At 36.6% G+C, this 12,332-nt stretch overlaps 1 protein-coding gene and 1 long non-coding RNA gene across 2 annotated transcripts; one reads left to right on the top strand and one right to left on the bottom strand.

Moving 5' to 3' along the window:
- The first annotated feature begins 1,945 nt into the window (after nt 1–1,945).
- LOC143547273 (uncharacterized) lies at nt 1,946–2,616 on the top strand. Its single transcript, XR_013137746.1, has 2 exons — nt 1,946–2,405; nt 2,531–2,616. It is a non-coding gene; the product is annotated as an uncharacterized LOC143547273 (long non-coding RNA).
- A 4,841-nt stretch (nt 2,617–7,457) lies between these two features.
- LOC143547263 (DEAD-box ATP-dependent RNA helicase 37-like) lies at nt 7,458–11,547 on the bottom strand. Its single transcript, XM_077038733.1, has 6 exons — nt 10,646–11,547; nt 10,442–10,525; nt 9,548–9,790; nt 9,303–9,470; nt 8,351–8,464; nt 7,458–8,270 (listed from the first exon to the last, which is right to left on the bottom strand). The coding sequence occupies exons 1-6, from the start codon at nt 11,390–11,392 to the stop codon at nt 7,728–7,730; spliced, it is 1,899 nt and encodes a 632-aa protein (XP_076894848.1). The 5' UTR covers nt 11,393–11,547; the 3' UTR covers nt 7,458–7,727.
- Between the last annotated feature and the right edge of the window lie 785 nt (nt 11,548–12,332).

The following is a 12,332-nucleotide window of genomic DNA, read 5'->3' as shown; positions in this document are numbered from 1 at the left end:
TAATGTTTTGTAACAGATGATTGATGTTTTATATTCCGCGAAAAGTTTTAATAAACTCTGATTTGAAGAACTGTGTTTATGAGTAAATCCGACGCTAAAGTAGGGTCACCGGGTTCGGGGCCTTACATTGTTGAAAATTATATATATACAATCAGGCTAACCATAGATACATGTAGAGGACCAAGTTCTAATTTACCAACAATATGGTTGTTCGTTAAAACGAATGACCATATGAGCATGTATGCACGTACAACACAAACAAAACATGGTACCAACTCGGCCAGTGGCAATGCGCGTGTACGCTTACTACTTCATTTATAAATATTACAAAAACATTGAACCAGTAAAATAATAACATAAAATAGATCAAGATTATGTAATCCCAATTAAATCAAAGATGTTTATTACTAAATCAACAAGATAACAAAGAGTATTATAAATTGTACACGAAGAATTGCATACTCACTAGCTCTCAAAACTAATATATGTACATCAACGTACGTAGTTATAAACTCAAAATTATGTACACAAGAATGACTGATATATACTAAACACGACTTCTTAGGAATGATGAAACCCTAAGATGAATACTATGCTTCAAGCAGTCATTCTTCTTTTAGTTGTTGTATAAACCAGGGAGACAACGATATATATTGGAACAGATGATCTCTTCTTGAGCAAGCATATTAGTCTGAGCGTAGCGGGGCGACATCTGGTGGGTTTTTGGGTGACGTACGACTACAACCCCCCCCCCCCCCCCCCCCCCGGGGCGATAAGGGGGTGGGGGCGACATACTTTTGTCGTTGGTTGGGTTAAAAAGTAAAATATTATTTTATTAAATGGACCAGTGGCAACCGTTGGGGGCGATTTTTAGGCTACAACACCACTGCACCCCGAAAGTGAAAATAGCCTATCACTAGCTGATGTGAGCTTAAAATTCTCCCTCATTTTGTAGCTATCCGCTACATATAGACTTATAACTTTTGATGTAGAAGATGAAGAACATGACTTGACAACCCGCTGATCATTGGTTAATACAAAGCTACAACAACTTTAGCTCGACAAGCCCATGACCTCTTTTTGTACTCGAGCCCAATATTAACTAGCAAATAGGTCCATATGTAAAATACACACAAACATATAAGAACAATATGTTTGAGCACAAATTGAAAAAATAACACAATTCTACTTCATAATTTCAGCATACCCAATGGAGCAAAAGGAACGATTCTATTCTAATTCCTAATTCCCGGTGAATGATAAACATTACACAGCTAGCTACTTGTTTTCGAATTATTTTATCGACACGTTACAGCTAACCTCTTCTTCTATATGGTTTGGTGTTAACATTCTGTTTAAATGTCTTCTTGTTTCGGAGGATCTTCCAATCGTAATACAAATTCAAACCCTCGATGTAATCATGCTCATAATCGAAGCAGGTGAATCAAATAGATGATCTTGCTTATTACCTGGTTCCTTACTAAAATAGTCGACTCGTGGTCATGCATACACCATTTAGGTTCGAATTGGACCAGATTTGTATGGCTATGCTTTAAAACTAATTGACAAAAGCTAGCCATATGCACACCAGTAGTAACATAACCACCACGCGAATTGATGAACAATTTATACATGTTTTATTAATCTTTTGCACCGAGAAAATATCGTCCACCTGCATAATTTCATTCTTGTCATTTTCACTTATTTAAAGTATAGATAACTACACAATAATCATCTAATATATATGCCAACCTTACCACTTTCATCATTAACAAAAGAACATATAAAAAAATATCCATCAAGGATATGTAGACTACTTTATTAAGACCACTCGTTTTAAATATGTAGTATGATATAATTTTTATATCTTATATCCCGTATATATACATTATGTAAGTCTCGATCTATTGAGTCTTCACAAGTCACCATATTAATTAACCATGACCACTCTCCGTGTATCTGTCCTTCTTGCCCTAGCAGCACTCACCGCAACATCTTCTGCACAACCAACCATCTACGACTTCGTCTCCTGGTTCGGGTTTCCTCCAGGCATTTTCCCGGATTCCGTCACATCTTACACCACAGCCCCACAAGGCAACGGTTACACGTTCGAAATCAGCCTCAGTAAACCATGTTTAATCATGTATGAATTCTATGTTTACTTCGACTCTAAGATCACCGGATACATAACAACTGGTAAAATGACCTTCTCGAAAGGGCTTTTCGGAATGCCATACGAATTGGCTTGGTTTCCAGTCGATGAAATGAAATTAAATGGCGACAGTATCACTTATGCTATCGCATTTATGGAAATAGATCTTGTTATTTATTATTTTGAGTGGATTCCGGAGTGTGATTTTCTGATAGGTGCTAATCGCACTCGAGCATCCAACCTCATTTCTAAGGTACTTTTTTAATCACAAGTTCATATATAACATTCCAGCTCTTGATTTTTGAATACTTGGTTAACTAAACTAACATGAATATGCAAATCGTAGTCTAATTATGATCGAATAACTTGTTTTTGCAGCTTCCAATCAATGAGAATGAAGTTGCTAGAAAGATAATGGAGTAGAAGATGGAGATGTTTGGAGATTTGTGTTATTGATAAATAAAAATATCAAGCAATTGTTGTTAGCTTCACTAGGTTGTGATCACATATGTTCTAATAATTGTACCGTACAAGTTTATGTGAATTTTAAAGTTTGGTGATGAAATGCAGTGTTGTCATTCCTTCTTCACCGTAAACATGTGGGAATTGAATAAATGGCTAATTTTTATTATGTAGATTAAGTAAAAGTCGCTCTTTTTTCAATGACAAACACATGGCTAAACCCATGGAAAGCTCTCAGAGGATTCGACATCGTGGAGCCTAATCCATCTAGGCGGTACTTCACCCAAACTTAAACCCGAGAGTATGGAACATGAACAGGATTCGAACTCGTGATGTCAAACAGAAAAAACCCTTTTGTGAACCTAAAGTAAAACTTCTTACCAGCCCACCAAAATGGCGGTGATGACTAAAAATGATTTAAAAAAGCTTTTAAATAGATGATGTCGTGAGCCCTAGTCCTATTCCATCTAACAATGCTCACACATGCTTAGACCTAAGAATATGAAACATGAGTGGGATTCAAAAGTTACGATATCAAATAGAGAAAATCCTTAAATGAACCTAACATAAAACTTCTTAGCAACCCATAAAAACGTGACGTCTAAAAATGAGTTAAAGCCCGCTTTTAACGAGACGACAACCAAATGATTTAAATATTATATTTAAAAATCATTTGTTAAGTACTTAAAAAAAGACTACACACAAAATCTCACGTGGAAGTGAACATCACAACAATGAATAAGGGGGCCATAATCTTTAGTCTCCTACCACCATTTGATGTTGATTTGAATTCGCTTTCATTACAACACGTTATAATTACGGTCATGTATTTTTTTTTAACGGCAACTTTCATTAAAAACACGAGAAACCACTAGTGAGCAACTAGCAAGGCCGAAACAAAGAAAGGAACAACAACAAAATTAAACATCGAACTCCAACCATTTTCTCCAATCTATACCTAACTTTCTCGAACGAGCCTTCACCCAAAAGAAGCTAAGAGATTTGATTTGGCCCACAATTTTCTGCACATTCACCTCCTCATCCTCAAAAATTCTCTTGTTCCTAGCTTGCCAAATACACCAACAAACAACCAACAAAATGAATTGAAAGAATCTTTTCCTACTATTAGGAATGGGGACAAACTTGTGCAAATCAAAAATGTCTTTCAAAGAAAAGACAAAATTGGTGGAGTCTTACACCAAATCCCAATATGATGCCAAGGATGAAACAATACAGGAAGTGAATAAATGTTCACAGGTCTCCATAACACTACTGCATAGTGGGCACATAGTGTTGGCTGGGCTTATGTTCCTTGTAGCAAGTTCCATCAAAGTGGGTAACCGGTTCTGCAGGCATCGCCATCCGTAAACGTTAACCTCTAGAGGGATCCAACTATTCCAGCAAAAAATATCCGGCTCGTTAACTTTCCTGAAGATAACAGTAGCTTTTTAACTGAAGCCACACTGAATTCCCCACCTTTTTCCCCCACCCATCTCCACCTATCTGGTCTATCATGGAACACAACCTGACCAATAGTTTGGGACAGAGTGACAAGCTCAGCAATGGCTTCCTCCGTCCACCTATTCCATGGTGGATATTGCTTGGTGTTTATTGCGTGATCTTTCTTAATTACAATATATATCGTTATTACATGGGATACTGATTTTTAATACCTACAATTTTCACTTGTTGTTGATAACATTTCCAACTTTTGAATTGTTATTCATCACTCCCAACTTTCACCATATTTGTTTTTGTCACTCCTTCACTAACGGACGATTAACGTCTTTAGTGGAATCCTGATTTTCCAGCTAAGTAGACGATCAAAAATAGAGAAGATGGGAATAGCGCGGCTAGGGTTTCCGAAGAATCCCTATTTTCCGACGAAGCAAGCGATCGGAAACAAAAAAGGAGGCGGCATGACTAGGGTTCCGTTGTATCTGGCAGTGGCTTCTAATTCAGGGTGGTTCGGGCATCTACCGAAGGTGGCTGCAGCAACTCTAAGGTCCGATTGACACAAAGAGAGGATCAATCGATAAGAGCAAGAACGTTCCGGCGGTTGTGAAGTGCATCTGACAATCTGGTATGATTTTCGACGGAATTCCACTAACGATGTTAGTCGTCCGTTAGTGAGGGAGTGACAAAAACAAATAGAGTAAAAGTTGAGAGTGGTGGATAATAAATCGAAAGTTGAGAGTATTATCAACCAACGGATGAAAGTTTGGAGTATTAACAACCAATATCCCAATTTAGGGTTTGTAAATTGTAACACTTACGTCCTTTACACTAATTGTCGATAGAATTTTCAGTTAAATTTATGTCAAATAACCAATATATCCTCACATTAATTAGTAAGGGGTTTGTAACATTTTACGTCATTTATCCTCTCTTGACTTCAGACCCTACCAATAACTTTGTTGTAAGTAAGATTTTTATACTCGACATGGTAACAATATTATGGTAAAGTAATGAACACAAAAACTACACAAGAATGACCGATACTAAACAAGACTTCTTTGAATTGGTGAACCCTCAAAAAGTGTAGAAGTTCAAAAAACAAAAAAATTGAGAGAAATCTTTTAAGATGAATGCTATTCTTACACGATCTTCAGAGAAATTTATATAAACCGGAGAGACGACGATATAGATTGAAAGAGACGATCTCTTCTTGAGCAAGCAGATTAGAACTTTTGATGAAGTTGATGGAGACCACGACTTGACAACCCGTTGATCATTCCAAAAGTGAACTTCAAATCCTTTTTGTCAAAAATACAAATCTCGCAATAAGATTAGCCCAATAAGTTCCTCTTGATCCTTAAGCCCATGATCACTTTTTGCACTCTAGCCCAATAAACTCCTAATAATAACTAACTAGCAAATAAGTTTCTAACAGCATTCTCAGTAGATCTTCTAAAAGTTTTGTGAGATAAATCTCTAAAAAGTTTTAGTGAATGGTAAGTGGTTGTGAGTAGATGAGAGAGAAAAATTAAAAAGATGAGTAAATTTTGAGTAAATTTGAAGGAACACGGTTCATCCTTTATTTATTTTTTAATATACTTGAAAGTGGTTGTGAGTAGAGAAGAGAGAAAAAATAATGATAAAGATGTAAAAAAGTATTATTTAATTGTATATGAGAAAAAAATAGTGTTTTTTAGTGTAATTATAGAGATAAGATAGAGAAACCGTTATGAATGGTCATTAAAGCCAACCTTTTATTCTGGTTTGGGGTTAAGTGGTTAACATTCTGTTTTAATGCTTTCTTGTTTCGGAGTATCTTCTAATCGGAATACAAATTCAACCTCGATGTAATCGTGTTCATAACCAAAGCAGGTGAATCAAATAGATGATCTTGCTTATTACCTGGTTCCTTACTAATAGAGTCGACTCGGGGTCATGCATACACGATTTAGGTTTGAACCACACCGGATTTGGATGGCTATGTTTTAAAACCAATTGGCAGGCGAATTGATGAACAATTTAATACACGTTTTATTAATCTTCTGCACCGAGAAATAACAACTAGCTAATTATAAAATCTGCTAACAAATAGCATAATTCCATTCTTGTCATTTTCACTTATTAAAATATAAATAACTACACAATAATCATCTAATATTCCATGTCATCCACCTTCATCATTAACCACCAAAACAAAATACAAATGTATAACAAAAGAACATATTTAAAATTATCCATCAAGGATGTAGACTAGTTTATTAAGGTCACTCGTTTAAAATATGTAGTATAACATAATTTAAATATTTTATTATCCCGTATATATACATTATGTCTCTATTGAGTCTTCACAACTTACCATATTAATTCACCATGACCACTCCCCGTGTATCTCTCCTTGTTCTCGTCCTACTAGCACTCACCTGCACATCCTCTGCACAACCAACGATCTACGAATTCGTCTCATGGTTCGGATTTCCTCCTGGCATTTTCCCGGATTATGTCACATCTTACACCACAGCCCCACAAGGCAACGGTTACACGTTCGAAATCAGCCTTAGGGAACCATGTTACATCATGTATGATTTATATGTTCACTTCGACTCCAAGATCACCGGACACATCAAGACTGGTAAAATCACCATTTACAAAGGGCTTATAGGGCAGCCAGATGGTTGGATTTGGTATAAAGTCGATGAAATGAAAGTAAAGGGCGACAGTATCACTTACACTCTAGGGCGTATTAAAGTTGATCCTGATATTGAACAGTTTGAGTGGATTCCGACTTGTGGTTTTCCAATAGGTGCTAATCGCACTCGTTCATCCAACCTCATTTCTAAGGTACTTTTTAATCAAAAGTTCATATATAACATTCCAGCTTTTGATTTCTGAATACTTAGTTAACTAAACTAACATGAATATGCAAATTGTAGTCTAATTATGATCGAAAAACTTGTTTTGCAGCTTCCGATCAACGCCAAAGAAGTTGGTAGAAAGATCATGGAGTAGAAGATGCAGATGTATGGTGAAATACTGAAATGTATGTGTTACTTATAAATAAAAAATTAAGGCAATTGTTAACTTGTTTTACATGAATAAGCACCAAGTTGTAAATTGTAATCATGCTCTAATAAATGTACAAGGTTATTTGATTTGTAAGTTTGTTGATGAAATGCAGTTTCGTGACTTTATGTCTTTATAATTCCTTCATAAACATCTGCTTGTGTCGGATGCTATATATTTACCAACACGCTCGATCCGACGTAAACAACTTTTAACTCAAGAAACGTAAAAAAAACTAGATAAGTGCATATAAAGGGTAATTACTGAGTCTAGGCATTGATAGGCATGTTAATTACTAAAATAATAATAAATTAGCAACAATCATAGCATAACTAGACATTAAAGCACACTTTCATTTGACCATAAGAGGCTATGCAGAAAAACCACAACACGAAACCCGCAATAATCTACAGACCCTCAACTCGGGTTGCAGAAATCAACATTTCATCGTATACATATTCGACCCGATTCCCACAGCCCATCAACCACCAAATTTAACCACGAAAATAAAGTAAAAAAAACTACTACCCAAATTACCCTCAAAAGGGTAATAACAGATCCACTAAATCAAGTTATAGTTCAAACAAAGCAGCACTCAGTCCCAAGCACTCGCAACACCAGCACCATAACCGCCGCCGCCGCCATAACCGCCACTATAACCTCCAGAACCCCCATATCCGCCGCCACCATACCCGCCGCCAGGTGCTCCATAAGCATTATTCATATTCCCGCCGCCATAATAATCACCACCGCCGCCACGGTTGAAATTCGAGTCTCGCCGAAAATCACGGCCGCCAAACCAACCACCACCACGGCGGTTCTTACCACCACCATAAGAAGCTCGTGCCGCATAACGAGCCAGCCAAGCTGGAACTTCTTGGTTAGCTTCTTGCATAAGATCCGACAACGGCCGAGCCATCGAGGCGTTATTATCATTGAAAAAAGCAGTGGCTAAACCCGACTTTCCAGCCCGACCTGTTCTCCCAATACGGTGCACGTAGTCGTCAATGTCATTCGGCAAGTCAAAGTTGACCACGTGGGCCACGTGTGGGATGTCGAGACCACGTGCTGCTACGTCTGTTGCAACCAGAATCGGGGTGTTCCCGCTTTTAAACGATCTTAACGCCTGCTCACGTTCCTGCAAATGTTTCAAAATCACCAAATGTTAAAAGTTTCGCCACAAAATTTTATATTTAAAAATAAAATAAAAATGCGTACCTGTTGAGTTCTATCACCATGAATAGTGGTGGCGGGAAAGCCATTCATGCATAACCAATATTCTAATGAGTCGGCTCCTTTCTTCGTTTCCACAAAAACTAATGTAAGAGCTTGCTGCAGACAATAAAATATATATCAAGAAATCAAATCATAACTTCTTTCGCGTGTTCAAACATTCTCATTAAGGAAAACTAACTGTTAAAACAATATTAGAAGCCACCCAAATATTGATTTGACTCTGCTTATGCTAATTCAGGCACACAAACTTGTTTAAAAAGCGTAAAATGGCAAAAATACCACTAACTTTTGAAATTTTTGTATCTATTGAGTTGTTAAATGACAAAAATGACCTTCAATCTACTCAAGTATGTTTCAACATTTAACAATCCATTAATTCTGTTGACTATGATTTAACTTTAAGCAATCCATCTAAAGATAATTCTATTAACAAGATTCTCAGGCATTTGTCATTTTACAACACGAGAAGTAGGATAAGCTTTTAATTTAAAGGCATTTTGTCATTTCACAATTTCCAGCAAGTATTTTGCCAGTCTGCAATTTAGGTTTGAGCACGAAACCGGAAAAACCGATCCATAACCGAAAAACACAAAACCCAAACAAAAACCGATTGTTTGGTTTTATGTTTCCGTACAAACCAGATCTTCGGTTCGGTATTGGTTTTACTTTTGGTTTTGCGTGTAATTAAAACCAAAAAAAATAATCCAAGCCGAATGTATGGATTTTCAATTTTAATTTTGAATGTTAATTTAACTTATAACAATCTAACAAATAGCTTAACCCAAATATTTTAGCCCAAACGTACAATAATCAAATACTAATTGATCAACAAAAAGATTTGAGCCCAGACTCATTAATTGGGCCAACATTTTTATCGACCCAAAAATTTCAAGTCTATATGATATAACCACCCAAACCAAAAACTGAATATTACCTTGCCATGAACACCATTAGCCCTTTGTGCATGTAAAAGATCCATAAGGTGGCTTCTTTTATCACTTTCTTGTACATACTCAACTCGTTGAACAATCAAATCCGTGCTCGAACCAACTCGCCCAACAGCCAAAAATATATAATTCGCAAGAAAATCAGACGCCAGTCTCTGCATATTAACCAAAACCGTACATAAATAACAAAACTACACCATAGTTTACATAATATTATGCAAGAAAAACAAACCTGTATCTCCTTGGGGAAAGTGGCGCTAAACAACATTGTTTGTCTGACACCTGGTGGCGTCATATCCATTTGTTGAACGATTTTTCTTATTTGCGGATCAAAACCCATATCGAGCATTCGGTCGGCTTCGTCTAAGGCTAAATACCTGATATACTGTAGCGACACGCGGGCCCGCTCTAACAGATCTACCAACCGCCCCGGGGTTGCAACAAGAATGTCCACACCTCGTTCTAGGTCACGAAGCTGACCAGATACAAATTAGTTAGGTAAAAAAAAGTAAATTACAAATTCATCCTTTATGTATAGACTCAATTGCAGGTTGGGTCCTTAATCTTTTATTAATTACAAAGAAAATTGTTAAACGAAGAGGTTTGTAACACTTTACGTTCTTTGCACTAAGCCACTAACTGCCATTAAACTTTCAGTTAAATCCTTGTTATATATGACTGATATGCTCTTTACCTATTATACCCTTACAAATTTTAAAGAATTTATAACCAGTTTTATAAAAATAATCGTTTTTATTTACATAAAAATCAATATACAATAACATGAATATAAAATAGTTTGACGACTGGTTTTTTCATGCAAAAACTTATTTTTAGAAATATATATTTACTTATGACTTCATTAAGAGGGATCAGAATATTTTTTAAATAAAAGTAGTATAATAGTTAAGAGCATACAGATCTCACTTAACATGGAATTAACTGAAAATTCTAACAACGGTTAGTGTAAAGTGTTACAAACCTCTTAGTTTAAGAATGTCTAGTGTGATTAATAAGCCCAACCTGTAATTTGGTATATACATAAAGGATGATATATGTAATTTACTCAAGGAAAATTATAACTAAACATGAAATGTAATGTTGCCCGTTGTTAGTATTAACACACCTGTTGATTAATCGGGGCCCCACCGTAAGCAACAACCACTTTTACCCCGGTTTGATAAGCAAACTTCTTAGCTTCTTCATGAATCTACATATCAAAATAACAAAATTAAAATAATAATAATAATAACAGTAATAATAATAATAATAGTAAGTCCTTCAAAAACAATGTAAATATTAAGTACAAAAAAGGAAAACATAAACATACTTGACATGATAACTCGCGTGTGGGTGACAGAATAAGAGCAAGTGGACAAGCCGTACGGGCCATTCGTGGTGCTCGTTGACCAAACTGCCCTCTCATGATTCCACTAATAATAGGGAAGCAAAACGCAGCGGTTTTTCCAGACCCTGTTTGCGCGCACGCCATCAAATCCCGACCACCGAGCGAGATCGGTATCGCATGGCGTTGAACAGGTGTCGGTTTCACATACTTGCATCTCCTAATGTTCAAATTAAGCGCTTCGCCTAAATCAATCTCAGCAAACGTGTTGACAGGCGGCGGCACATTGTCCCCACTTGTCTCGATGGGAATGTCTTCATACGCATCAAAGTTAATCCCAGTATTCTCCTGTTCCACAAACTGTTGGTCGGCTACATCATCATTCCCAAACGGGTTTACCTCACGATCCCTACCTCGGTCCCAACCGCCACCCCGGTTATTCCAACCGCCACCTCCGCCACGTCCACCACCAACATACCCTGCCCTAAAATCATTTCTAGGACCAGCCCAACGATTACCACCGCCACCGCCACCGACAGCGGGAACAGCAAAAGTGTTGCCACTGTTGGCGGCAACAGCCGGTGGTGCCACCTCCGAACTGGCGGGACGGTTACGCAAATGTGGAGGGACGTACGTGGGTCTGGTCGGGGCTAACGAATTGTACGAACCAGAACCAGAACAAGCAGCCGTGTTTTCAGCTGCGGCGACTGAATCAGCCCAAGAAGTTGGCATGCTCAAACAAAACCCTAATTCTTAATTTTAGAACCCCAATAATCCTTCTTGAAAATATTTGCAAATACAATAACTTTTCGATTCAATCTACCGTCTAATTATTCGTCAATATCAAACCACACAAAACCAACCTTTGTCTTTCAAATCAATTCCACTGTACCAAAATCCCTGATCAATAACAAATCAAAACAAACCCTAAACTCATTATTGCAACAAAACAATAAAAACCCACAAATTACTCAAATGATCTACACAATTCAACAAAACCATAACCAAATTACACGAAAAAAACGAGCATACGAAGCAAAATAGTTGGATGCATAGTTTTAGCGTAAGAAAACGATAACATAATAAAGAAATTTAAAGTTAAAACAGCGAATAAACAACATAAATGAGAAAACTTACGATGAGATTGGAAACCCTAATTTTGTGAAGAAAGGCGATACGAAAAATGAAAAATATCTTCTCGAGGCCGTGTTTCTCTCTCTACCTACTTTTTGCAAATCTTTTATTTTAAATTGATTTCATTTGATTTGATGATTTGGAGGATTTTATTTTATTTTTTTTTTTTTTCTTTTTCAAGTCTTTGATGTTTCAGAGGACACAAAATAAGGGATGGGTGAGATCTTTCCTAGCCTACAACAAATGTTGTGGTCAATATTTGCATCAATTTTCTTCATTTCTAAGCGTTTTTTATTCTTCGTCTTTTTTTAATTTTAGGTGTATATTGTATATAGTATATATTTTGGGTATATTAAAACTTAATAGTATATATAGAGAGTGGATTTCTGAGACTATTCCTATTAGCAAACTTTGTTTAGTTTGTTTCACTATTTAAAAATATAAAAATTAAAAAACAATGAAGTTGAAGCAAAAGGGTTGATGGCGCAAACTAGTTTGAAAACCATTCTTAATCACATGCAATGCCATATGTCAACAT

The sequence above is a fragment of the Bidens hawaiensis genome, unplaced genomic scaffold (genome assembly GCF_021521415.1).
Source record: "Bidens hawaiensis isolate Kalapana, Puna unplaced genomic scaffold, B.hawaiensis_p1.1 tig00014686_1, whole genome shotgun sequence".
In the NCBI taxonomy this organism is placed as follows: domain Eukaryota; kingdom Viridiplantae; phylum Streptophyta; class Magnoliopsida; order Asterales; family Asteraceae; genus Bidens; species Bidens hawaiensis.
The sequence above is the reverse complement of the archived record's forward strand: the minus strand, read 5'-3'. Positions and strand labels throughout refer to the sequence as shown.